Source organism: Stigmatopora argus, chromosome 9, assembly GCF_051989625.1.
Source record: "Stigmatopora argus isolate UIUO_Sarg chromosome 9, RoL_Sarg_1.0, whole genome shotgun sequence".
Taxonomy (NCBI): domain Eukaryota; kingdom Metazoa; phylum Chordata; class Actinopteri; order Syngnathiformes; family Syngnathidae; genus Stigmatopora; species Stigmatopora argus.
Genome location: NC_135395.1, coordinates 13,979,194 through 14,006,317, shown reverse-complemented (window position 1 = coordinate 14,006,317; position 27,124 = coordinate 13,979,194). Strand labels below are relative to the sequence as shown.

At 39.9% G+C, this 27,124-nt stretch overlaps 1 protein-coding gene across 3 annotated transcripts in view; it reads right to left on the bottom strand.

Moving 5' to 3' along the window:
- The window catches only part of nlgn3a (neuroligin 3a), a 131,543-nt gene that overhangs the window by 33,244 nt on the left and 71,175 nt on the right, over window positions 1-27,124 (bottom strand). For all 3 annotated transcript variants that reach the window (XM_077610230.1, XM_077610231.1, XM_077610233.1), the window contains one exon: window positions 12,968-13,153. In XM_077610230.1, coding sequence (XP_077466356.1) covers window positions 12,968-13,153 — 186 coding nt within the window. The remainder of the gene's footprint in view (window positions 1-12,967; window positions 13,154-27,124) is intronic.

The window sequence follows — 27,124 nt, the reverse complement described above, 5'->3', positions numbered from 1 at the left end:
GGCGCTGTTTCCCATCGACTCGCCCGCCTCTCTCCTAATGAGCATTCTATTAGAAGCATGGGGACTGATCCCGGCAGTTAGCCATACGGAGGAGGCTGGCTAACAATGCACACACTTAGCTAAACAGCTGTTCTCTCTCTCTGAAACCTCCTCCCATTCCTGCTTAATGAAGCCTTCAGCAAGCGAGCGGGAGTCCAGGGAAGAGGCAAGGAACAGCCGCAGACACCCAGCCAAGGAATCACAGTTACTTGTAAACCTCATAACACGTCTGCGTGGAGGATAGCGTCAGCAGTAGGACCACAAAGACACCAATTAGATAGTGGCTCTGGGGGGAGCTATAAGAATAGCATAACAGGGAAGAGAAGACATTTTTATGAGACCTGTGCTAGAAAAATAAACATTCAATGACAGTTGAAGTCAGAATGTCTTTCGGGAAGTACAATCAACACATCAGCTTTAGAATTTTGTTCAATTTTACGTTATTATCCTAGTTCCTGGAATATAGAACACTCCAAAGTTAAGTCAAAAATACCCTTATGACGGCAAAATAAGATCATGTATGTATATATTGTATCTAAGTACAAGTTGCGTTTAGTATGTACCACCTTCACGTCACGTCATACATAGTCTACACACCGCTGTCGTATTATTGAATGCCTTTAGTGTCATTTTACAAGTATAATAGATTTTAAGGTTCACCATGAATTGCACAAATAAATAATCAATAAATAAATAAACAGTCAAGGTGCTTCTTAATCAAGAGTGGCCTCTCACGGCTGGTGAAGCGTGATGTTTTCTTCATGGTCGGCCGGTGTTAAATGACATTTCAGACGACGCAAAATTCTATATTATATCATATGAGTGGTTCTTGAATATGAGTCGCAGTTCCAGCCTTAGCATGGAAAAGTGTGACTTATTGTCCGCAAAATATGGTAAGCCTCAGGGTATCGTGAGGGAGGAGTGTTCATGTAAACGAGAACTGATCAAGATTAATTGCGCGCCACTTTAGTTTGCTCACATGTGAAATAGTATGCAGCCTCTGCAAAAGCAGCTTTAACGTAAGTAGGATGGAAGATTTTAAGAGCAATGTCATCTCATAAAAACATTATGCAGCATTATGTTGGCTGCGTAAAATGCATCATTTGTTGGAGTTAAACGATGAGACTGTCAAAGGCAAGACATGGTTCACCTTGGAGTAAGACCAACTTTTTTCAACAGTCACTTTAGCTGCAAGGACTGGAGCGTGTCTTATATGAAGGATGCTTCATAAGAGGGGCAGTGAAGGATTTTTGAGAGTCTGCCCTTACTCATTTTGCGCAATTAGACGGATGTGCTTAGGTGTGAATGTATGCAGAGTTTGGAGCACTCCGCAAATTTCTTCACACAGCTACTTACGAGGACCCTAGTCGTGAATAGTAAAGAGCTCATTATGAACAACTTTGAGGAAATGTCTCCTTTCTTGTGTTTGTCTTTAATCTGCTCATGGATGGAGTTTAGTTTTACTCTTACATTTGCTCTTCTTCCATGCCACCGAACAGACGGTAACAAAACTCATTTGTGATTCACTTCATCGCTTTGCTTTGTCAGCAAACTCTCTCTTAGAATTTCCTCATGCACATTCATAAAAAGGCTCTAAAGCTAATTGGCTGCAAAGTGTTGCTTCTCAAGGTGTATTCTTGTTTTATCAGTGGTTGGATATTATTTTGAAAACCTGGCTTTGAAGACAGACACTGACATTACAGTTCCTATGTGTGAAAATGTGGAGAATTGCTGTTGCTATGGAAACATGCCAAAGTAAGAGATGATTTGAAGATGACAATTTGTTAATACGTCACAACGTATCAAAACCATCCCATGATACCATATCTGAAAACCCTGAGGGGCTAAAAGTGGGATAAGGGACAATATTGGAAGAATTTTCCTACTACATACTAAGTCCCCCAATATTCTGATACAAATTACAATTGGAAGATATCCTTACATTTAATTGAATGATTTAGGCTTTGAGTTAGATAAAAGAATAGAAAAAAAATAAAGTCTAATAAAGAAGGAAAAAAGGAGAAAAACAGGGATTTTTCACTGATCTAAAATATTCATGACAAAGTTAGAATATCTGGTTGTATTATTGGTATTACATTCTTCGAACTGTTATATAATAAGAAGCTGTATAATGAAACTAAAACATAACTCGGGCAGTTCAGAAACTACACTTTCTATAGTATATTAAATCTTCTGTGAACTAATATGTGAAGGTCGTGGGGCAACTGAAAAAAATTGCTTTTGGCGTGTCCAGTCACCAGGACAAAGACGGAAGGGTGTTTTACTTTTTTTTTTTGCTCCATCATCATTTCTTTTTTAGTTCGTGGCATCAAAACGCAGCTTCATTTGCTGATGTTACATTACACCATGCATGATGAAAGTTGAGCCCATTTTTATTTTATATTAATTTCTTGTGTGTTCCTATCTATTCGACCTTTGTGTTTGTACTGAATTTTGGAACGCGCCACAAATTCTGTTCTTGAGTTGACTTTGAACATGTTGCACAATGAGACTAGGCAGCTTTACGAATATTTAGGCGTGTGTTTACTTATGTTAGATAATTAGGTATTGATTTTTTATTTTTTATTTTATTTTAAGTTACACGTTCGTAAAATGGTATTAGTATCTACCAAATTGGTACTGCACCTGGACAGTCGTTGCTGTTGAAGACTGAGCAGGATTAATGGCTTCTATTGCCTCTTTAAGTTTAAACCTTTTGCAGCCACACTTGCTTTTAGACGCTTGTTCTGTCAGGTTGCATAGTGTTGGCCCTTTATAGTGCAGCTTCCTGCTCGTCAGCATGTTTTCCCAAGTTTCTCTCATTTGGGGATTCTTTGTGCTCCGACTATGCAAATTTCACATGGTAGGCTAATGCACTTGCTCTGCAAAGGGATCATCCCAGCAGACAGCTACTGATATGAGAGCATGATCACACACTAACACACAAACAGAATCAGATGGCCTTGTGGATTTCCTTCTTTCACTCACACGGATATGAAACTGGAATATACCCAAAACAACATAATGGGTAATATACGCTGAACATAATAGGCTTCATATATGTTTTTTCTCTATGCTCATAATAACCTACAATGAGCCAGATGCCTATTTTTTACTGAACGTGTATGTTTGAAGTGTTCAAGGATGATGAAAATAACAACGTATTTGAAAATTAATAAACAAGCGATGGTGTAACAGTCTAAGGTCAAGTTTCTTTCCTGCTGAGAAAGCTGTTTATACATCTCGTGTGTTTCAAACCTGTGAAATTGATAAAGGGTACAGCGCATACTCAGAAGCGTAGCGGCATTCTGAATTTGTATTCAAAGGCGCAAAGTGCTTTGAGCAGGGAGAAACAGATGGACAGTTGCTGAAGAGGTGACCTGGCTCGCCGCAGAGGTGAGTTGCCAGCAACAACAAGCAAACAAGGCTCGTGGTCATCACGAATGGGCAAAGGTTGACTAATTACACCGTGGCTGTTCATCTGGTGGACAATCACGGAAACGGCTAAACAACACGGATGTCTGCAGTTTTCAGGCCAGCGTTGTATTTGTAGATGATGACGGTAATACAAATGTTTTGAAGAAGAGGAGATATTTGGATGATGAAAACATAACTAGACATTTGCCATTTAATGTTTGATTTGAAGAGATGGCACGGAAATGCTTAGTTTCTGTCAGATGTTTACAATGGAAAACATTTTCGGGTTGTTGTGTGTGTAATTTGTGAGACTGCATTCTAGCTGTGTTTATGTCAAGTTAGTTGAGCAGAAGTGTTTATTAGTCTTTGCCCATATTTACTGCACTTAAGCAATTTCACAGAGATAAAACTTTCACGACCACATTCACTGCTATTTTGAAAATACGTAAGTCTTTACTGAAAATATTGATTTTTATTCTCTGGAGCTATTGCAGAAAGCTTCACATCCGGTAAAGGAAACAAATTGTATTTTTGCACCTTTCAAAGATTGATTTGTAGGTATCTAAATTTGTCACACAACATTAAACAATCAGATGTGTCACATATGGGCAAAAAACCCAAACTGAATTGACCTACAGTGTGAACATAGCTACAACTAGACTTACGTATTTAGAAATGACTATTTGTCCAAAAGACTAAGACTAAAACTAACAGGGTTTAAAAAAAAAAAACAGTTTCACACAGAGAGGGCATTAAAAAACTGTAATAGCGAATGTAAGAAATATGTCTGTCAGTCAAAAAATAGTGTTAGGAAGAAATGGGAGAAAATGATGTGCAACAAAGCGAGGGTGAGAAGTGTGAAGGTGTGAGAAAAGGAGGAGGAGGGAGGTCAGTAGAGATGCTAAGTTGGGCGGAGGAAGAGGGAATAAGAGATGAACTGGGCCCCCAGTGCTCAGCTGTCCGTGCTTCCTCTGCAGGTGGGACCCGAACAGTGCCAAGTCGCTCTCTCCCACTCAAACAGACACCCATGCATGGCTCTATAATGGATGCTTTACACCGATGCCAGACAGCGAGTGAGAGATAGCGAGTGTGCGAGAACACGGAGGAGGGCGGGTGCTGTGACGAGAACGAAAATGCTTTCAAAAGGAGGGGGACGAGGTAAAGAAAATGCTCATGAGATTAGGGAAAATTGTGGGATGGAAAGACGGCCAGACATCTCCATCAAGCCATTAGACCAACCAAGACAGGAAATAGACGAGATAGTCTGTGCTCAGTAATGTGATGACGCTATTGCTATTAATTGATCTAAATCCTAACAGGATCAAAGTATGCTGGAGCACAGCCTCACACTGGAGCCACCTCCTCCACGACTGCCAGTGTACATTAAGATGTGTATGAATATTCTCTTGACAATAATTTATCAAGGATGATTTGTGGATGCGTCCACCTGAACAAATGACTTAGCCAAAGCCTTCGCCGGGGGACTGCGGCTCGTCGAGAGACGGCAAAGTCTGTCGTCACCTCGTTCATCAGGCGCGATTTATATTCCAAAAGCAATCTCAGTTCTACATCAACAGATGGCTCTTTTCGTATTGTCTCAGAGAATATTGCTGAGGCAGCCTGTGTGGGCCACATGCCGTGCAAGCTGCCAAAGCCCATTGCTACATTTGCAGACCAGAACAGGCAGGCACAAAAAAAAATCCAAATTGCTAAACAACTTTGAGTGAATTTATTTCTAAAAATAGTTGAATACATGGTACGGTTGCAAATTTTGTTTCCTGAAGAGTTCATGGTGGTGACAATTTGAGTTTCTGACATATTCAAAGTCAGCTCTTTTATATAGGAAAACAATGTCTTTAAAAGTGAAGGAAAATGAGAGTCCATTAGTGTAGTAATGAGTTTTAGTTTCACCTTAGCCATTCCACTGTGTATGCATTGCTCTAAGCTATAAGTTTGAAAGCAAGGATTTACTAAAAAGTACTCAATTACCCTCCTGCTACTTTCTCGGAGTTCGTTTTCTACATTTTACCACCTGTAACTCCATGTCACATAGGTTCAAGCACCTGCGGCAAGCAGAGACAGACTGATGGCTGGACCACCAGAATAAACTGCTCACACTGTTTTTGGGCAATTTGTCAATTTTTCATTCCTCCCCTCGCCACTGGCTCAGGTTCGCTAAATCTGCTTCAATGTGATGGACAGCCCAGCGGTGTTACCTCATACTGGAGTGTAGCCATCTCTTTACAAAATTGCATCAACCCTGGAGGTCTAAATTAAGGTCTAACATGAAATAAAATGTGTTTGTCAGTTGTAATAAAAACCACTACAGAACTTAAACCATGAACTGGTTGGGGTTTACCAATATATGAATTTAGGTTAACGTCTTGGTATTTTTCTGACATTTTTACTAAATTCTCATTGAATATTGCATGTTTATTAATGAGTCTGCTCTGGATTTCCAGTATTGATCTTACATGTTCTCCCTGTGGATTTGTGGTCTCCCTCAGGGTGATCCTGCTTTATTCCACCAAAAAAAAGGGAAAAAAAACTTCATGCTTCAGGTTAATTAAAGACTCAGTATGCTCCCAAAATGTTAGTGTATATGTGACAATTTTAAGAGTAGATCTGAAAAGTGACAAATCCCTTAATTTTCCTGAAAATATCAACTGTAAATGTGTCAAGGGTCTCTCAAGAAGCATTCCACTTCCCTAACAAATTGCCAGTCCCAATATATGGAAGGCATTAAAGCAGGAGTATTACCAAACACTCTAATCCCTACTACAGGAAGTGGCCTCCCCTATTTAATCATCACGTCTCATTTCAAATAGAAGAAATCAGCACCTGACAATGAACAACCCATCTTCTCATCTTGTGCACCTATTTTTCACACCGTGGTATGCAAAGACACCTTTCCAGCAAACAGATAAATCAAAAAGACCAAAGACACCGATAACTATACAGTGTGGGGATCCCAAACCCCTCTTCTGACAGCTCGGAAATGGATTCTATTCATTTTTTTAACCACAATTGTTCAGTTTTCTCTCAACTACATTGCATTTGCACAATATTCGCTCCGACAAAAATGTGCCCATTTCCAGCTATCTTCCTTCTTCCAAACTCTAGCCTCTATTTTCTGATAAAATTGTGATACCAATGGAAGACTGCTCCAAGAGAGTTATGCAGAGTGAGGTGGATGGACATTGAGCATTGAGAGAGGACATTTTGGATGTGTTCATTTCGTGAGGGGTCGTTCCTAGGAGGTCTCACTTCAGAGAGCAAATTCACACGTGTTATTTTCAAAGGTCACGGTGAGCTGTAATATGAAAGTCTAGGTAGAGCTGTAGCACAGCTCATATATTGTGTTATACATCATGTATGTAGCTCCCTTATCTAATCTGGATAGGGTAACTTTGGACAACATTTAGATTGACCTTAGATTACATGCCAATATTTCAAGATGTATCTGCGAATGAGGGCACACATTTTCCGGTAAATTCTCCACTTGGTTTTATAGATGTAAAATAAGCCACCAAATTCAGGAACTGTGCAATCGTGATTTGCAGAGAAAGATTGATTAGCGGTCCAATAACACTGTTTTCGGTCTTATTTCTGTGATTTAAATACATGCCGGCAACGATGCAGCAGTCGTTTGCACCGATGTGTGCTGTTAAATAACACATGGAGCCTTAAAGGGATGTCTATTCATGCTCTTCGTGAAGTCATGCCAGTAAAATTCATTACAATTCCATTACACCTTGAAATATTGTGCACTGTGAATAGAATTTCAAGCATTGTAAGAAGAGACATTAGCTGTAATGGTGGTACTAAATAAAAAAAACGTAATTGTGTGAAGCCCATGCTGGGTATACAGACATGAACTGTATATTATACTACACTACAGTGCATGGACACATTAGTAATGAAATATAACAAAAATATGATTTAAATGTTCACAAGATAGCATTACAAAATCGACTAGATTTGAATTAATATGAGCGAAATTGCAATAAAAAATGAATTTTTTAAACATCCATTAAAGTAACAACAGTAAAATGGAGAACAACTGGCTAAATAGACATCTGTTAACATAAATTATCAGATTACTATAGTTTTAGAAAAACAACATAACCGGCTGCCATTGGTCAGTGAGGAAAAAACACTATACGTATTTATTAAACTTGATTATTTGCAGGTGAAAAAAATAGGGGGCGCCACTATAGAATTGGCTGGAAGGTGTTTCTAGTTCTTACAATCTGAGACTTAAAAGGCAGAGTAATTATCTATATATTATTACGGCCAAATAATAATAACAGAAGTGGGATCTCAGCAAGATTTAATCATTGAATCCTATTTTCCTAAATTCATCAGGTAAAATGCCATCATTATCCACTACACCACAAAAATGATTTCTAAAATAACATAATTTGGTACAAATAAATTATACCAGTCAAAATGAGATTAATGCCATTCATTTCTGAGCACAAGAGGCATGAAAATGTCTGTGCAAGTCATTACATCAACACTTACTAAGTCACTCTTACTGAAGCCTGTTTCCACCTAATCAGTGCAGTGAAATGGTATAGTAATACATCAGTTATACATTACGTCACATTCTTTGCAAAGAGCATTCATCAGAAGGACTCCAGATCCTATAGAAAGGCCATTAAAGTAATCGCTGCACATGTTTTAAATATTTTAATACGTCTAATCCAGTTTCCTATATCTTGTTTTTTTATTATTTATTTTTTTTAAACCAAGCTACAGGCTATCACTCACACACATTAGGAAATGTATCACACTTTGCTGACAACTAAGCTTCTTTCTCCCCATTGTGGGGTTCAAGGGATTGCACTGTTTGCTAAGTGGCGACTTGAATTTCAAAAGACAAGGCACGTGTTGCACCAATGTAATAAAGCCAGAGCATTTAACACGCACATTTTATGGTCCCCAATAACCCAGAAGTCTTAATAAAAATGAAAGCTGACATTGGCATGAAGGATCCTCCACACTACCTGTCTTTAATTTCCGAGATGTTCCATTAAAATAGAAGCACTTCCTGACAAGCAGAGCTTTTATCCTGATTGCTTACAGGAAGAGAGGGAAGAAAAATGACCTTCAGTGTCTCTGCATCTAGTCCCTCCAGCCTGTGTATTGCACGTCCGTCTGGACACGAGCAGATACAAAGGATCAATCAAAGTGTTATCTTTTCGATATGCGATGTAGAAACAGATGCCTCCAAGCAAACAATCATTGTGTGAATGTTGAAAGAGAAATATTGACGTTATATTCTTGCTTGGAAATAGAGGCAAAGTTCAAAGCTCTTTACAACTTTGTACGCTGCCATGATGGATAAATGGATACAGAATTCCTAAAAACACTGTTTTTGGTAGCGGAGAACTTACGGGATTTTGTGTTTGTTATCAAGCGAATCTTACAAATCCTTATTAAAATCCTAATTATACTGTATATTGGAATATATGTTTAAAGCTTAAAGCCTTTTTGCTATACCAAGCATTTAAAACGATTTAGAAACTGAAATAGGTATCCAAATCATTTATTCCATGACTGCTTCTCAAATCAGTTACCGTGTTCTATGAAGGACAATACTAAAACTTGATCTTATAAATATTGTACATGCTGCTTTTATACGCAGATTGTACAAATATATATCCTGTATGTTTAATCAGCCGCTCATTAGCAGAAAATAATATCAAACCATTCCAATTATAATTAGAACATCTAGGATAGGAACATCTGCATGAGTGCCAGTGTGATGCCACATAGATAATCCTCCATGCTGGCTAATGTCCTTGCATCTAAACTTCTTCCACTGCTATTTTGTTTTGAAGCCAGACAAGAAGAAGAAGGGGACAGAGATCCCCCTCTTTGGAAACACAACTGTTGATCTACATTTAATAAGCTGGTCAAAAACACTCTCCTGCTGAGGGAAGCTGAGCTTTTAATGACCGTTCCGGCTTCCTGTGTCTCAGATGTGAATGTTGATTGTTTGGCACACCGGAGACAGGGAGGCTATCTTATTAATGGTGAAACACTGCACATCCTAGCGAGTAGTGAGCTAAAAGAAAGGGTTCGGGACACAGAGTGAGGAAGCCCGTGGCCCGAGCATGCTTTTACTGTCTGTGAAGGCAGGGAGACAGATGGGTGCAGTGAAGAGGGGATTAGATGGAAGAGGCAGGGCAGGAACCCGGGACTAAAAAAAAAATGCAGCCCTCACGAGAGGATGACCAGGCCAGCCTTCTTGTGGGCCAAAAGGGGAGGAGGGAAGGCTCGTGATGGATGTACCCTACGACTGGAGCCAATGGCACGCCCACATGGAGACGCCACCAAGGCCAGGCCAGAGGAGCAGGCAATCAAAGAAAGGCCGGAGGGCTAGGATGATATAGGAGGATCCAGCTTATTAAATAGGCTTCACGAGGTGCATGTAGCATCTCAAGTAAGTTGTCACATTGCCACCAAAAGACTTGGTGCTACATAGAAAGCAGGCTCAGCAGGCAGCCATGACAGCCTGTGTACAGTGCGAGTGGGATTACTGTCATTAGAGAAATGCACACGCATAGACACACACGCATGCACACCCAGGACACCAGGGAGATCTCGAACAGTGTGCCATCACTGATTTACCTCTCTAACCTGGGCCTCATTATCCTGCATCTGAGCCGCACAAGGAAGAAAGAGAATGCGTATGACTGCATACTGTGTATGAGGAGTATCCGATGCTGTCGTATTGGATCAGATTCTATTGAGCGCCAATTCACTTTGACAAAACAGTCTCCGCAGTGGCACCTCAGCATTCGAATGCTCGAATTTGATCAATTTGGAAAAAGTCCAACATTTTAGGAAATAATATATTGCTAAAATGACAATACATCTCAGTGAATCTTTTGCCATTTCAGCTCAGAATCATTTGAAACCAACCACTTCACAAGTGTGTGTCGTGCCATCGTAGATGGCCAGCAACATGATAAACACAAAGAAAAGAATGAAACTGACATAGCAGCAAGGTAAGTGAAGAAGGATAGGGATAATATTCAATTAAATACACACAGTGCTTGAGAATTTTTGGTAAGGTGTAATGCTAACTTCATGTAAACACTGAGTTCTAATTTTGTGTTTTACTTTTTTTTCAGAAACATAACAACAGGCATCGAAGACTATTTTACTACTAAGTGACAATAGAAAAATATTGAACATTCTGCTATTATTATTATTGTATATTTGTGAGTGTGGCATATTTATATGGGATGGCAGGAGCCATTTTGATTGTTGGTGAATGGATTTGGCCAATTCACACCCTCAGCAGCACATACTGTTGTTTTTAAATGTCCCTTTGCTTCAGTCTGGAAAATAAACAAGTGGTCTAAAATTTCTCCCCATGTGTTGTAATAGCATGTCAGTCTAGAGCTGAGTCTATGAAAATAAGGTCCATTGTGAGAAGATGATGAAATTTGAAAACCCTTTTTGAAAACTTTTGATTTCATTCCAAACTTAAAATAGGCCTAACTAGTCATGAACTACTGAATATACTTCTTCTACAACACCACACCATCATGCACTTATTGTTGATGGTTATTTTTCAGTTCATTTACTTAAAACAAACTGTTCTGCCATTTGACATTCCCACCAGAAAAAGTGTGTTGCTTACATCGAGTCTGGCAATTGATGAATAGAATGTAGTTTTGAAGCAGAGAACATGATATCAGCAATTGTTGAGTTACATCCACTCCGTGACAAATCCCCTGGGCAAGATTGAAACACCAGAAAACGAATAAAGAATGGTTTCCTACTCTGATTTTCCATCCGAAAGGAACAATAACATTTCTTCCTAACAAGCAAGAGACTGCCTAATATATAAGAAATCATGATGAAAATGGATTACAAGGGACCACCTGAAAGCAGGTGTGTTCATGCCAATGTATAATTCATTTGATTATGTATTTTCACTTCAGTTTCCATGCTGCTCAGGTGCTTTCTATTCTTATTTACAGTGTTGTCTTGGAAACAGGAACGTCCTGCTCCCTCTAGAATTTGGGAGCCAATATGATGGGTTGAAAAAAAATATGAGATGGACGGCAGTTTTTTTAAAATGTAGTTCTGCATAATTATTTATTTAAATTTGAATACCAAAGGTCTAATTCCAGAAATACATTAAATACTTTGTTTAAGCAATATGTATTGATGTCCTATTTCTAATTTACATGTTCCTTTCAAAGTTTTAATTTGCGATTTGCCACAAAGGCTACATGCACTTCTATTGAAGGTGGAGAACATTACCGGTAATATCTAATTTACTAGGAAGCAGAAGATGGTTTCACTGGCAGTACAATAACATGCTACATGAAGCATAGTATGAAAGAGTAGGAATAAAAGCAGCTTATATGGTAAAATTGAATCCAAAAGCAGTCATTAACCACTATATAAAATGGAAAGAATTAATATTATTTTAATGCAAATTGGACTGCGGCAAATATATTACCAAGGATTTGTTGGCATTAAAAGGACAGTTTTTCTTTTTTTTACCAGAATTTTACACTGAAGGGAAACAAACAATTATGTCGAGAAATGAGCTTGTTGATATGTTTACTTAATGCCAACCCACTTTTATGGCATGTCCAGCCAGTTAAAGCATCATATGATGGCAACCGTGCATGTCCAAAGCACCATGCTGGTGGCTGCTTTACAAGCAACATAAATGTGTATGGATGTAAAATGTTCAGCTTCTCAATTAGAATATTAACCGCCACATAAACATGACTTTACAATGGAATGGATGCAAAACAGTCACAGTACTTGAACAGAATGAGTAAATATGTGAGTGGAGGTAATAATTCAAGGTTATGAATGATGCAGTTACTGCATGGCTCTGCGGGATGTAGCAAGAAGTTGACATTCACGGATGGATCCCACAGCCAAAATTTACCTATAAGCAGCGGGGCTACCTTATAATTCAATGATGAATTAGAAAAGTATGTCCATGAGGGATGCTTACTATGAGTCCAGTTCAAGCACACATTCAGCAATTGGTATAAAAAAAAAACAGCCAGCGAGAGTAGTATATCATCATGAGATAGTATTAACTCAGAGGATAAACTACATTCTAATTCTAAGAGTGGTGTGTGTTGGGTGTGTGTGAGCTTGTCCATTTGTGCATGTGTGCATTATCATTTAGCAGAATTGAATGGCTAAAGTGCATCATGTTTCATTCTCGTTCACTAAGCAACATTATACCCGGAGGTTCTCTGACATCCAAAAGGGGGTGGGGCGCTACAAGCGAAAGCAACACAGCATCTAAAAGACACATGTAGAATTTCCCCGTGGTATTGAACAACATTGTAATTGAAATGCAAACACCTGCTCTGTACAACATTCGACATGTTGTAGCATTACTCAATGACTGTCTCTCTGCCGATGCTAGATTCTACTATGCAATCAAGCCCATCGGAGCACCACAGCTGTATGGGCAACCCCCACATTTTGATAGCACCCTACGTACCTTCAGAATGGTGGGAGAGGGTTAGTAGGCTCACACAGGAAGCTCCGATGCCAGAACCAAACACAGTGATGCGGTTAGAGTCCCCTCCGAAGAAGCCGATGTTCTCGCTGATCCACCTTAATGCCTGGATCTGATCTAGCAGCCCGTAGTTCCCTTTAGCAGCCTGGTCTCCAGTACTAAGGAAGCCTGAAATGCATACATTTGAAGAGATTTGGAATGGATTCAGTGAAAAGACATTGTCATACTGTTATAATACTTAGTGCTAAAATAGGTTTCTGTACAAATTCTAGGAACAGTAGGATTCTGGATATCTGCGATTTGCCTGAAATATGGTAACGGGATTCATGCGCCATGTGGACAAAAGTATCGTCATCATGCTTACTTGTGGAGCTAGTCCGACTAATTAACCTCTCTACCAATTCTTTTTCGCCTACAAAAATGTCAGATGGATACTTATATACTTTCAACACATTGAAATTACTTGAATATATATATATATATATATATATATATATATATATATATATATACATATACATACATATATATATATATATACATACATATATATAATACTATTGGACATTACTATGAACATACGCTAATGTTATTACTGTAAATTTAAGGTAGGCAATAAAAACCTTTGTGTATTATAGTTCAATGGGTATAATGTAGTATAGAGAAAGCTTTTCCACTTGAAGATTTGATAATGAAACACAGAAAAAAAATCGTGCAATAACCTGAATATATGACCGTGAGAATTATTGTAGACGCTGTCTGCTTATGCTTTTAAAGCTTGTGCTGATAACTGGCCTGTCTGTAGCATTTCTAATTATGTCTTATATTTAGGCTGGCGTATCTTTATTCTTTACTGTAATATTTAGACTATAAATCGCAAGCGGATTATAAAACACACCCCAGCACAAATCTGCTCAAATATAAACACCACAGGAATATAAACTGAAACACAAAAAGAATGCAGATCATTAGCCTATGAAAATCCATATATAAGACATAATTGGCTGTCAAAAGAAAGAAGTAGCATCTTATAGTCCTATATATAGCCACACATTCAGGGTGGATAGGCTCCAGTATACCCTGCGACCCTTATGAAAATAAACAGTTCAGAAAGTGACTGAATGTAAGAAGAATTTAAGAAGGCTCCATTCTTAAATCCCACTGTTGTGTCTCGCTACTCTTGACTGCATAATGTACAGCCTCTCAGCACGCATCCTTAACATGAAACCCTATCTGCTAAATATCCTGCCAGTTGACATCGATGACACGATGAAATCATGACGCATTAGACGACAAGATTGTTGGTAAAATAGGAGTGTGTGAAACCACATGTCATCTAGCACCTTATAAGAAATCAATAACATTCTCCCGGGTAGAACACCCATCATCTGAGCTATCGATCATTCCGGATGAAAGCCCTATGGATCACTGAAAAAAAGAGGGAGCAATGGTCATATTTTGAAGCCCCAACAAGAACATCTTTTATCTACATCCGCAGCATTTCTCACACTATAACAAACCATTCATGATAGGTACTATCTATGTAAACTGCTCCATGATGTTGAAATGGGAGGGTGAATTCTCTCGTGTGTCCATCAGACCTGGTATTGTCTTAACACATCACCCTCTCCCAGTGGCTCTAGTGGACAAGAGCCCTGCTGAATAATGGGTAATCAAGAGCCAAGGGAGAGGTTGAAAGGCAGGCACTCGCAAAAGTCCCGATGATGGACTCAGTGTCCGTCAAACCAGAAAACATGCATGCGTGGTTACAACTCTGAAATGTGTGGACGCAAAGAAGAGACACTGCCTCCAAGGACTGCTAAACACATCACAAGCAGCATATGTGGTGGTGGCCGCATACCCTTCAGCGTTTCTCGCCTTTGTTTCTATTTCATGGTCGATGCCTCAATGTAATGATGAGGGCTGCTTTTAAACCCTGTGGGATTAAAGAAAAGTGCTTTGAAGCCATTACTGCTGAAAAAAAGATGCAAATCTTTGTTTCTGACCCAGGTCATAAAAAGCAATGAACACTTGGGATAAACACAGATTACAAAGCAGCTGCTTTGGACTCATTAGCTGTTCATGCAGTGCCTGAAGATTGTTTGTCTTCACAACTTTTTCCCTTTCTTCTTCGTGTGAATCCAGCATGATGATAGACATTTTGGCCCGCCCTTGGCATAGCACCTTCCGTGCCCCCGCCTATGGTGAGTGGCATTGGAAAGGCAAAGCATGATCACGGGCTGGGTGAAAAGGAAGAGACCCGAGCAGGAAAGCAGGATAAGAATGGATCAACAGATGGTCTCCTTCAGATGCATCCCTGAGGATGACAGAGCAGCGTGGCACATGCAAAGAAAGAGAGAGAGAACGCCAAGGAGACAGACGGAGGAATAGAATGGACCAGGCAGAGGAGAGGGGAGGACTATATTTGAAGAGCATTTCTCATTGCTCTTACTTGTGTGGCATCGCCACGAAAGGGCAACTGACTTGTATTACCTTCTCTTGGGATTGCTGGTTAGAGAGGAAACATGATCATGAGAATAAAAGTTCTTTAGGTCACCATATGTCCCTGATCTTATGCAATGCACCTGATGGACTAAAGTATTGATAGCCACTCCATGAGAATTGCATTAATCAATAGGGATGTTGCAAGGTGGGAAGATAGTTTAAAAAGCACTCACTTTAAGACAAATCAATTGCACAGTGCCTTGGTGCAGTGAATCCCACATTAGTCAACACTCACACTTCAATACATCTACTTGATAAAACATTGCAGGAAGCATTTCTTCGTTCAACTGTTCTTTCTGCAAGGCAGCAATAAAATTTATTCAAACCATCTAAAATATTCTCAAATCGGTGCTTCAATGTTACACAATCTTTGACAGTCTCACCAAGAACGTAAAAGCTGTTACGTCTGCAAAGTGGAGACCAGCACAATATTTTCCTCATTGTCACAGTTAAGCTTGGGGGCGTAAAGTCCATCTGCCCCTAGAATTTCAAGCAAGGACTTGATCGGCAACTATGATCCTAAATAAAACTAAATAGCCACAGCAATCTGTTTCAAGTTTAATAATTAGTCATTAGCCCATGACAAAATATAATTAATTAGAATTGCATATCCATCTGGTTAAAAAGAAATGCTGTCCAGTACTCTATTCAGTGGGGACTGTTTCACCAGGCTGTTGTTCCTGCATTTATAAATAAATGTGGCCATTAAAATGTAGAGAGGTGGACATCCACTATCTAAGACAACAGGACAAGCTGCAGGCACTATTGTAAAAATAATTACTGTATAGCTGCTGGCAATGGTTTAATTGTAAAGGTGACAGAATATATTTTATTTGGGAAGCAATTAAGATAGCAATGCAATTGTTTTAATGCTTGTCTATACAGTAGCTACTTTTAAATAGGGTCCTTGCTCAATGCAGTGTGTTGTTCTCTGGCCCTTAGGTCCACTGGCTCAATGTTAGGATTTTTAGGCTGCATTTTTTTTTCTAGATTTCAGCAAGAATGTGCATAAACATACACTCCACCTTTCTACCAAAAGCCTTGTGGCTTGTCAACATGCGGTGTGGCATTTTTTAGTCTTTACACACACGTGCTCAGTTAGTAAAGGGGATCTGCTATGTTACGGGCTGTTTTTCTACATATAATGCATAATATCCTCAATTTCTGAAGTATATAATGACATCTCAAGAACATCAAGATATTTTAGAGAAAACCCTCTAACGCCAGAAATTTTACTGCCGCTTAGTCCCCCATAACAGCCCAACTCATTAGCCACACATCATTTGTCACTTGTCTTGAGTAAAATATTAAGATTAAAACAACAGAATACACTACTTATAGGCTGCTCTACTTCTTTCTGAGTTTAATTCACTTATATCGTCCGTTTGGATGGAAAAAATAGAGGCTTATAGCGGCAGTTTTCGTGTTGTTCCAGTTTCCTCCATAACACATTAATCCTGTCCAATAAAACAATGTCATTTGTTGGAGAGAAAAAACATTAAAACACTGGCCAGCAGAGGAACTAAATGTAAGAGGACGCAATGCTCTTCGTCCGTCTGTGACGTCACTTGGGATAAAAACTTTTGGGGGGCGCTTTTTGGGTTCATTTTGACAAAGAAAAGGACTATGGGTTGTGACTCAGCAAAGCCCTATCTATCGAATTAAGTAAAATACCACCCTACGTGATAGGGGGCCTTTAATAGTGAACAATAGTCAACTGCTCCATAGCACATCTCCTGCAAAGCCCATAAATGCTTTATTAGGTCGCAGTCTGCAACCTAAACAGATAAATACGATAAAAACATATTTTTCTGCTTTTGTCGAAGGGCAAAAGCAGAAAAACGTGTTTTTAGGTAAAAGACTGAGCGTGTTTCCAATGCTTTTTAAAAAACGAGACCTTGCTCTGCAGTTTCAGCTCAAATGGTTTTGTGAAAAATCCTTTGTTTTGACACAAGAAAAGCACGTCCTGAAGTTGAACTCCACTAGATTCCTACAAATAAACTACACTTGTGTCAGTGTTTTTTTTCATTTATGTGAAAATAAAAGCAGCATTCACGCACAACACTTGATACCCATCCATGAACTTCTTGTTTTTTGGTATTTATGAATCCTTAAGGCCATTCTTGTAACGATATAAAAAACAAATCCTCAAAAATGGTAGAACGTAGCTTCCAGATTGTTCAATCCAATTTCTTTTTAAGAGATTAGGGTTTCTTATTTACTGTAAACATCATGAATTAACATCAGCTTCTCTGGTCAGTATTTGCATGTTGAATCCTGTCTGAACTGATAACAGGATGCTCTTCTAAAGTGAAAATGTCTCACGCTCCTCTGTGGGATTTTCATGGTCAGGGACCGATTGACTGGGTCTCAGCTTGGCCAGCACACACCTGTCACCTTGCATTGTCCTTGTCGGGGAACAACAGCGTCGACAAGTTCACCTGCAGTGTGTGGGTCACTAAAGGTAAGCAGATGGCCTCTCTATCGTTGCTAAATGCATCACCGTGGAGAGAAGTTGCCGGATCCAACAGCTCTCCGTTTATCTATCAGCTACAACAGTTTTTTTCCTGGTATGCTACCACAAAATGCTTTTTTGCGCTGTGATCTCTTATCAATAATCCCACATCACAATCTCAATATAAACAGGATGTCTCTTTCCACCAGCTGAGCTGTTGCAGTGATTTCCCTTACCCTTTCCTCACCGCATACGTTTTGCTCTATTGATTATGATTTAAATGTCCGTTTTCATATGGTGGGCTATAACTCACGCTACAGTGGAAAGAGGGGATGATAATGATCACTCTGACCCTGGACATCGCTCTTAGCCTGATCTCCGGGATAATGGAATGTGTGAAGTAATGGTGGAGGGTGAGGAGGCGTCAAAGATGGGTGAAGAGGAGGGCAAAAGAATATTTCTGAGCTGAAGAGTGAGTTTACACAGGGACTGATGGCGGGAGTTGATAGGGAGTAAAGGGATGAAGGAACTGTGGATGGGGAGAAATCAGTGATGATGTAAAGGAAGGAAAGTTTTGTAGCATTTAATGTGATTCATTCCCTTTTCTTTCGCCTTTTCCTCGTCTTTCTGCCTCTCATCCTCCATCTCTTTGGGGGTGCTGGTTAACAAGGCTGTCTGTGTCCAAACTCTTCCTCTGTACTTCCCCCTCGTCTCCCTCTTGCACTCTCCCTCTATCTGTTCCCCCCGTCTCTTCTCTGGGGAAATAAAGGCCCACACAGTCACAGCCTTGACAGCCTCCCTTAAGAATCCAGCACTACAAAAGAGATCTAGCTCCCCCCAGTCAGGCCAGAGTTGAATAGGACCCTCTGGGGTGTGGATGGGAGGTAGAGGAGAGAAAGGGCCACATAAAGGGTCTGTGTGTCAAGCTCAGGACAAGCAAAATGAGAAAATATCGGTGGCACATCATTCATATAGACAGTCATCCTCTTGGAACTCGTATCATTTCATTTTAGGGGCAGTGAAGGTATTTTTTTTAAAGGGTGCAAGACTTGACTGAATGAAGATGACTACCACTCAGATCAGCTCCTATTTACAGCTCGATGCCCAACGGCACGGCTGGAGTCAGATCAGTCTGATCTGAGAGCAAGGGGAGGAGAGAGAGAGAGGGAGGGAGAGAGAAAGAGAGCGGGGCATGCAAGCACAAGGAAGCCTCTTCATGGCTTCCAGAACACTAAAGGTCATTTACATAACATCATGGACTTGTTTCCGGTGGAAGAGAGAGTGAAGAATTGGGGAATAAATGTGAGCTGTATGGTCTAAAACACCAGTTAAATTATGATGATATATTAGGGATACCGCATTCACATATTTTTGCATTCTAGGCCAAAGTTTTAAGTATCTGTCTAGTCCAATACCAATTGTAAAATATTCTTTTATACTCCAGAGCTTATCACTCTTGCACGATCATGCCTAGGTTTTCACCTGATTCTGATCCTGTGAAGATAATTTGATCGCCCCTATTAGCATTGCGTAACTTTTTACATGACCCCAGAGAATTAATGACCACCATTAATTGATTTGCTTATACTGAATAAATCCTTAATGCCCCAAAATCAGCAATACTTTGCTTGCTAAACAGTACATTTTCAGTCTCCCTCGCTGGCTTAACATATTCTTACAAGCATTTTTCCTACTACCTCACATATCACTGCTTTGAGCACAGACACTTACTTGTCAAAATACAGTTAAATGCTTTAACGTTTAGAAGGACGCAGCTTCTCACAGCTGGCGCAGAGGTGGGCCTCAAGGCAGAGAAAAGACTGGTGTTGAACAGGCACAACTGCGAGGTTAAGCAGCTCTTTGGTTCCACTTTGGAACATCTCATAATTTGGCCATTCTGTTTCAGAAATACAGTGGTACCGCTACTTACAAAAGTAACATTCAAGTTATGAAAAGCTTTGATAGGAAACCCTTTGTTACAAAATATGAAATCAGAATCGAAGATACGAAACACCAACTAAATAAAAAATCCTCTGAAATGTTAATGTACTTCCTGTATCCGGTATTTCATTTTGAACTAGTAATGGTTGATTTCCCATTGAATATCTCCCACCAATCCATTGGCCTTCCATTAACTAAAGGAAGCTTCGTCTCCATGATGCCGGAACTGAGGTTATCGCACCATATACAGACACTAGCTAGACTACTGTAGTTCATAAATTCAACTTTTGTGCCTTTTCCTCGTAACTTCATTTTCCAGCACTGTTTGTGCATTTGTTTGTAAATTCTGACCAATGAGGTTGAGTGAAAGTTTTAATCCATCGTGCACAAAATGCACTAATTCACCGTAATACCAGAGGAGATCAGAGCAAGGCTTATCAAAGTAAGTCAGAGGCGCAGCAACGGGTAGAATAGTCATCATTTCGAAGATCTTCAAAGCCTACCTTCTCTTTCAAACAGGGTGACTAACCCCTAATTGCTGCTGACCATGAAAAGGTTAGTTTCAGTGTGATCCTTATCAGAACGTAGCAGAAAGTTGACTATACAATCACCAAACTTCTGGTGTTGTAAGTACTTTTCTCAATTATAAAACCCTTCCACTATGCATTGTAGATCAGCACCTCATTAAGTGAACCATATTTCCACGCTGTTTAGCTTTGCACTTTGGAATTACTCTTGTTATTTCTGACTCTACAATGAAACTTGGCTACAGAAATGAGCAGAATGTTGTAGTTTTGATCTGCCTCCAAATGAGCTACAAAGGATGTGCTGATACACGCTGCATTTGTTTGAAGACATCAACAGCCATGCTCTTAATGTAGCAGCGCGAGGCAGAGAAAAGTGCTTTATAGAATAACTGTGGAGCCTATAAAGGTGAAGGTATTAAAATTCATCCATTTTCAAATGAAAAAAACGCCTCCACCAGACCTCAAGAGTCTTATAATGATTAGCGTCTTTTTCAGACTGGGTTGCACCCGAGTTTCAGTCGCTTAAACAAAAAAATAAAGCACAATAAAAAGGGGAGAAATATCCCATGGAGACAAACATACGTTAAAGTTTCAGTATCCAAAAACATGCAGAGTAGGCTGGTTGAACACTCTAAATTGCCCCTTGGTATCAGTGTGAGTGCAAATGGTTGTCTGTCTCCTTGTGCCCAGCAACTAGCTTGACACCAATTCTAGGTGTCCCCCGACTGGTGCCCATAGTTGGCTGGGATAGGCTCCAGCACCCCCTGTGACTGTTGTGAAGATAAGCGGTATGAATGAATCAATATATATTACATGTTATTATGAGGGAAAATGTGTTGTAAAATCCCTACAAATTCAAGGTCAAATACAAACCTAAATCCCAAAAATTCCAGTGTAAACCCTCTTTAAATTCATCTGACACTTTTACAAAGGTATCATTTTAACTACGTTGATTATAGAGGTGTCACTCATATAGGTCACATCTGAAAATAGAAGCATTGGCTACTGCCTTTCATATCCCTCGGCCACTGTGACCTCACTAAAAAAAGCAATAAAGTAGAATTACAACCTCTCTAACAGTGTCAAACAAAACTGTAAATTCACAGGCTTCATAAAGATAGAATTAATGGCTTCCGTTCTGTGTTGGCTAGATTACATCGTGCAGGTATATTTAATGCGAAGGTGTAAAATCTACCAACAAAAGCAAAGGTAAATGAGTGTGAGGAAGACTTTGGGCCACTTAGCTGCCATCTGTGGGTGCTAGTATATGGGGGTGCCATTGCATAAAAGCAACCCAGATGGATTTCAACAATGTTTCTTTGTGTTGGAGTTGCTGTGGCAGTGAAAAGGAAAGAGGTGTGTATGCAAGGCAGTGAGGAAGCCATTGATATTAATCACAAGGAAAAGCATGGCTGTGTGCTCCCGGGCGTAGATGGATTGGGTGTGAGTACAGTGATGTCATCCTGACAAATGGACCGGCCATGTTGGCTGAGACTTGCACATCGCCTCTCATTTCAATTAGTTCTTCACACAAAAGCACACCTAGTACAAAATGAGCAGGTTACACACGTGGTGAACTTCTACATCGTGGCCACAATCCTCTTGACACCTCCAACTCTGGTCCTCTAACTTATTACAAGATGTTGAAGGTTTCTGTTTAATCCATCTAAACTGTGACAACAGTTTTGCTTTCACTCCCTTCTGCTGCTCTGAAGTGACCATTTAAAAAAACAGAGGGAAGAGCCCCTGGAACCTTGGGGAGAGTGTTGTTTTTCAACTAACAACCAGACAACGGCTGTGTATTTTCCAAAATATCAATTTGATGAAGTGCTGGAATGATGACACAGGGCTGTAGTAGCGTGTATTTACTGTGAAAAGGGTGCAAGATCTCGCTGCCATCATGTTCAGTCACACAAAAGTCGTGTTTGAAAGGTCCGAGTTCATCACTGGTCAGTTCCACAAAGCTTAACACTATCAAACAACAGTAGCAGATCTTAGTTTGGAGTGTCCACCACCTATAAAGGATTTTTATACCCTCTTTCCCAAGGTCTGCGGCAAATAAGCCAAGGTGCTAAACCTCATTTCAAACCCCTGACTGTCTCTTCTGAACTTTAACATCAGCCGGTCTAAATGCATGTTGAAATATCCTCATTGGCCTCAATGTTAAAGTACCTCTCAATCAACATCTGAACTTTCGAGAGTGCTGCTTCCCTGATCAGTGTACTCCAAATGACTACTGTGACCCTCTTCTTTTTTCACTGACTGTACAACAGGATCAATTTCGAAGAGGACAGTGCAGTCTGACCAATTTGTGCTTGAACTTGGCTATGTGAGGGTAGAATGGTGATTTGATCCGAGTCTCTTGGGGCTTCAGCTTCACTTCCAATTGAGCAATAGTGGTTGGTTTGGTCCCATATGCTTGCGAAAACATTAAAAGGTTCAAAACGATTCTATGGACTATATTTAGCAACACATTTAATTATGCTACGCTACATGTGCATTAATGTCAAGCAATTTCAAACAGCCTTTCCGTTTTATTGCACACAAGCCCCACTCCTACCCATGCATTTCCCTCAACAGTTGTGAAGATTGTTTGATTTACCCTCGCAAATGTACTGGATACATTTTTACAAGATTACATTTCTGTATCTAGCAGTAGATGTGGCACTAGTCAGATCAAGAAAATGGCCCAAGGTGATCCACGCTTCACATAATTAACTGGTATATGAAATAAATCAGGGTTGTGCTACAAATGAAACCTTAAGTAGTCCCCATAGAGAGAACAACACTTTAATAACACATTAGTGCTCTATCATTAATAATTCACTTAGGAATTAGTTGATGCTAAAGGAAAGTTAACAAGCAGAGGAGCCAAAACATTATGTAGGCAAGTATGTTGCAGTGTTAGAATCAAGGATTTACAAACAAGGCACACAAATGAGTAGAATGAAGGCTGGCACCAAGAGCCGCCTGATGGTATAGGGGTTCACTCGCCTTACTTTGATGCTTGATTCCCGCTGGTGGCGTATGATTCGGAGTGCGGATTGGCATTTGTCTTTCTGTGTGCCCTACGACTGACTGTCTAGGGTCTAGTTTGCCTTTCGCCCGATGACAGCTGGGTTAGGCTCCAGCAACCCCGGAACCATTTTGAAGATGGGCGGTATGGAAGATGAACGAATGAAAAAAAACACAATACATACAAAATGAATGTGATGCCATGTTTTATGAAGCCTCTTATAAAATCCAAGACTGGAGACAGAAATCCGTATAGAAATGCATGAAATAATGTAAGATGCCTCTTCATCCCCTGACATCAATCCGGGTGATGGTACCGCATGCTGATACATTGCATTTTAGGCTTGTGGTTTACGGTCTGCTAAAACACTTAGTGACAAACCAGATCTTTGATAGGGCGATTATGTCAGTTGAATGTACAAATGCTGCTTCACAAACTGAAGGCGTGATCATGTTTGGAATGGATTTAATTTAACCATGCGGGTGTGCACAACTGCCTTGGCCCTTCCATACTTCGTTGTGGTTGAAACATTGCAGTTCCCTCAGCCTGAGAACAGGAGAAGCATGAAATGTGGATGAAAAGCCTTTGAAATTATGGGAACGATTACCATGACAGTTTTACAGCAGAGGTAGTGCACCTGTCATTGGTGCCTGCAACACAATGTGTGTGAACAATTGTACTCATGTCTTACAAAATATGGCATTATTTTCGCCTTGATTTTCTCCCTTTTCAATTTATCGTGAAGTTCTGCTTCAAGCATAAGTTTGAACTTTCAAACAGCTCGGAGTGATTCCTTTTTCATTTCACAGTGTCACTCTCCCTTTTAATCTAGCCACATGAAAAAAACTAGGTCCCAACAACAACAACAATAAAAAGGTTAGATCTTGCTTTCCGTTTCATCTCAGTTTCCCGCAGTCCCCAGAGATGTATGTTGCCTGTGCACATCTTCAGCGCTTGGTGATGGGAGATTGTGCCAGACCTCTGTTTGTTTGTCTTTCTTCTGTCTCCTTATTGCCCTGAAATCTTCCTGACATAAACGGCGGCAAGGTGTAGGCCCTATTGTTAGACAAATAGTCGGATAAAATGTCACAGAGGTTTTGTGCTCACGCACACTATAGTTTGGCCATGGCCTCTGATCTATTTTCAGGTTCGGAACCTAGTTTTAGCCTCATGAGCTATTTCCAGCAAGAAATTAGAACTGGAACATATGTACTTATTTGGCTTATTTAAATTTAGCTTGGGAGAAAAGTGCAAGCATAATGAAGGCATGAAATCTGCTCTTCTCCTAAACCTTCAGCAGACAAGAAAACCTTTAGCAAATTAAGCATATGCTTAAAAAAAAAAAACGGAGGCTAATACAATCAAATATTTTTAATTTTGGGTCAATAAGTCATTGGGGGCATGATGGTCGAGTGGTTAGCATGCACATCCGCCCCACAGTTTTGAGATCGAGGGTTCAATCCCCAGAGGGTTCCAACCCTGGATGTTTCCAAATCCTCCTTGTACTTGCATGGCTTTTCTCTGGGTACTCCGGTTGCCTCCCACACGCACACATGCACACGCACACACACACACATACCATTGTCAGGCTCGCGGGGGTGCTGCAGCCCATCTCACCTGACCTCAGGTGAATCGTTAGCTACACCCTAAATGGCCGACAGCCAGTCATAGGGCACACATTGACAGAAGACCACTACACCTACAGTGACCCATATGTGAGGTGGTGGTGGGGGGTTTGGGGGGGGGGGGGGTAGTCCATGTGTGGGTAGGTATACACCCACACGCACACACAACCGCATTACTAATTCTGTTTTCCAAATGATTCCTTCAAAACTGACAGCAAAACTGACAACAAGTGGAGAGAGTTGTGCACATTTTAGGACGCCCTTGGCAGTCAGACAGGTGTCAGATGTGAGATGAAAACAGTGTTCAGGATCATCATAAAATTCATCAGGTGTCAGTAAAAGGTTTATGGAACTGACTTTTAGCAAAACAGCATCACGGGAATGTCTGTCATGTTTCAGAAATGATACCATCAACCATCAGCAACACCCCCGGTGTTGGAAAAAAGTTCCATAGACAAAATGTGGTGGAAAAAATATATAGGAAATGGAAACTACACAAATGAACTGTTACTCAAGAGTGCTGCCACTATTTTGTGAAAGATATGATGGGCATAAATATCTTTGAATGCTGTTTTTCCCAATAGATCTAGATGTTAAATTCAACCAAAAATAAAACTTTCCTTGACACCTGATGTCTAATATCTGCCACCATAGACTTAACACATGTTTGTTTTATACAAGACTCTGGCACCTGAGGATGGTGTGCCATAGATATTGTACTCGGCACTCAGAGTAAGAATGTGATTTTCACAGTTTCACCTAACAATGCTCAAATGGAAGCACACTGGTCTGCTATTAGTTGAGCACTAAGGACGTTTGTCGCTGTCAGCTGCGGTTATGTCACCCCTCTGTAGTTCACATTTCAGAGAGCAAAAACACACTGATCTCAGATGAGCTCATCCATGCCCTTTCACCCGGCTTTTACCCTGAACTCTTCAATAAATTAATAAAAGGATTGTGATAATTTGATTAAATATGACATCCCTCTGCTTTAGAGGACCTGCTGAACAAGCACAATAAAGACGGGACATTGTTAAGAGGAATTGTCACCGCACTCAATACATGACCTCTGTCCGGGTAGTTTTACCCCTGTACTCTCTTCTCAAGGAGGATCATGGGATGACAAAAATGCTGTTGTACAATTGAAGCTCCTGACTGTGATCTTGTCAGTCAGTATACTAATTTGATATAATGCTATACCAGATGTAGCTTTCCCTAATTGAGTACTGTTTGCTTTATTTCACAGCAGATGTTAATGTGTTTGTATGGTGTATAAGCCTATGGGCTTACACGGGCCACATACTGCTACTTTAACAACAGGCATAGGCAAACAACAACATGAGCGCAGGCATCTGTTATACGTCGAGGACATGAACAAGTGTAACCAATTTCTGTCAAATGTGCTGAGGAAAATGGATTAGTATCTTTAAAAAATATGTGATAATGCTGAATCTTTTACTATGTGACATTACTAAAAGAAATTAAGTTACAATAATTTATTTCCATTGTACTTTTTTTCAACTGAATCCCTCACTATATTTTGTATTTCCCAAACATACATGTTGTCTACATCAGTTGTAACAATATTTTCCACAGGCGTTATATTGTATAAGTCTATTTTTACAATTCTTTTAAAAGGTGCCACTATGGAAGCTTAGTAACCTTTTCCCTGATGTTTAGTTTAAAAGTTATTATATTTCTGAGTGTCCATTTTAAAATATCGTGTTTACTCGCAATTCCACCCCATTGGAAAATGATTTTGCTTTTCTCATTCATTGTAATGGCTTAATAAATACATTTCCTATCTAGATTTCATTTACATTTGCATAAATAATTTATACAAAATTTGTATATTTTTATAATTTTCAAACGGTTTAGGGCAGGGGTGGGCAAACCAGTCCTTGAGGGCCGCAGGTTTTTGTTCCAACCGATCCAGCACAGACAGTTTAACCCATTAGATTTCTGCAGAAAACAAGAAGCACCTGACTGCAATCCAATGATTGATTAGGACACCAGATTGGTGAAAACATACGACAAAAAATCCGAGCAAATTTTTGCCTTGAGATACGA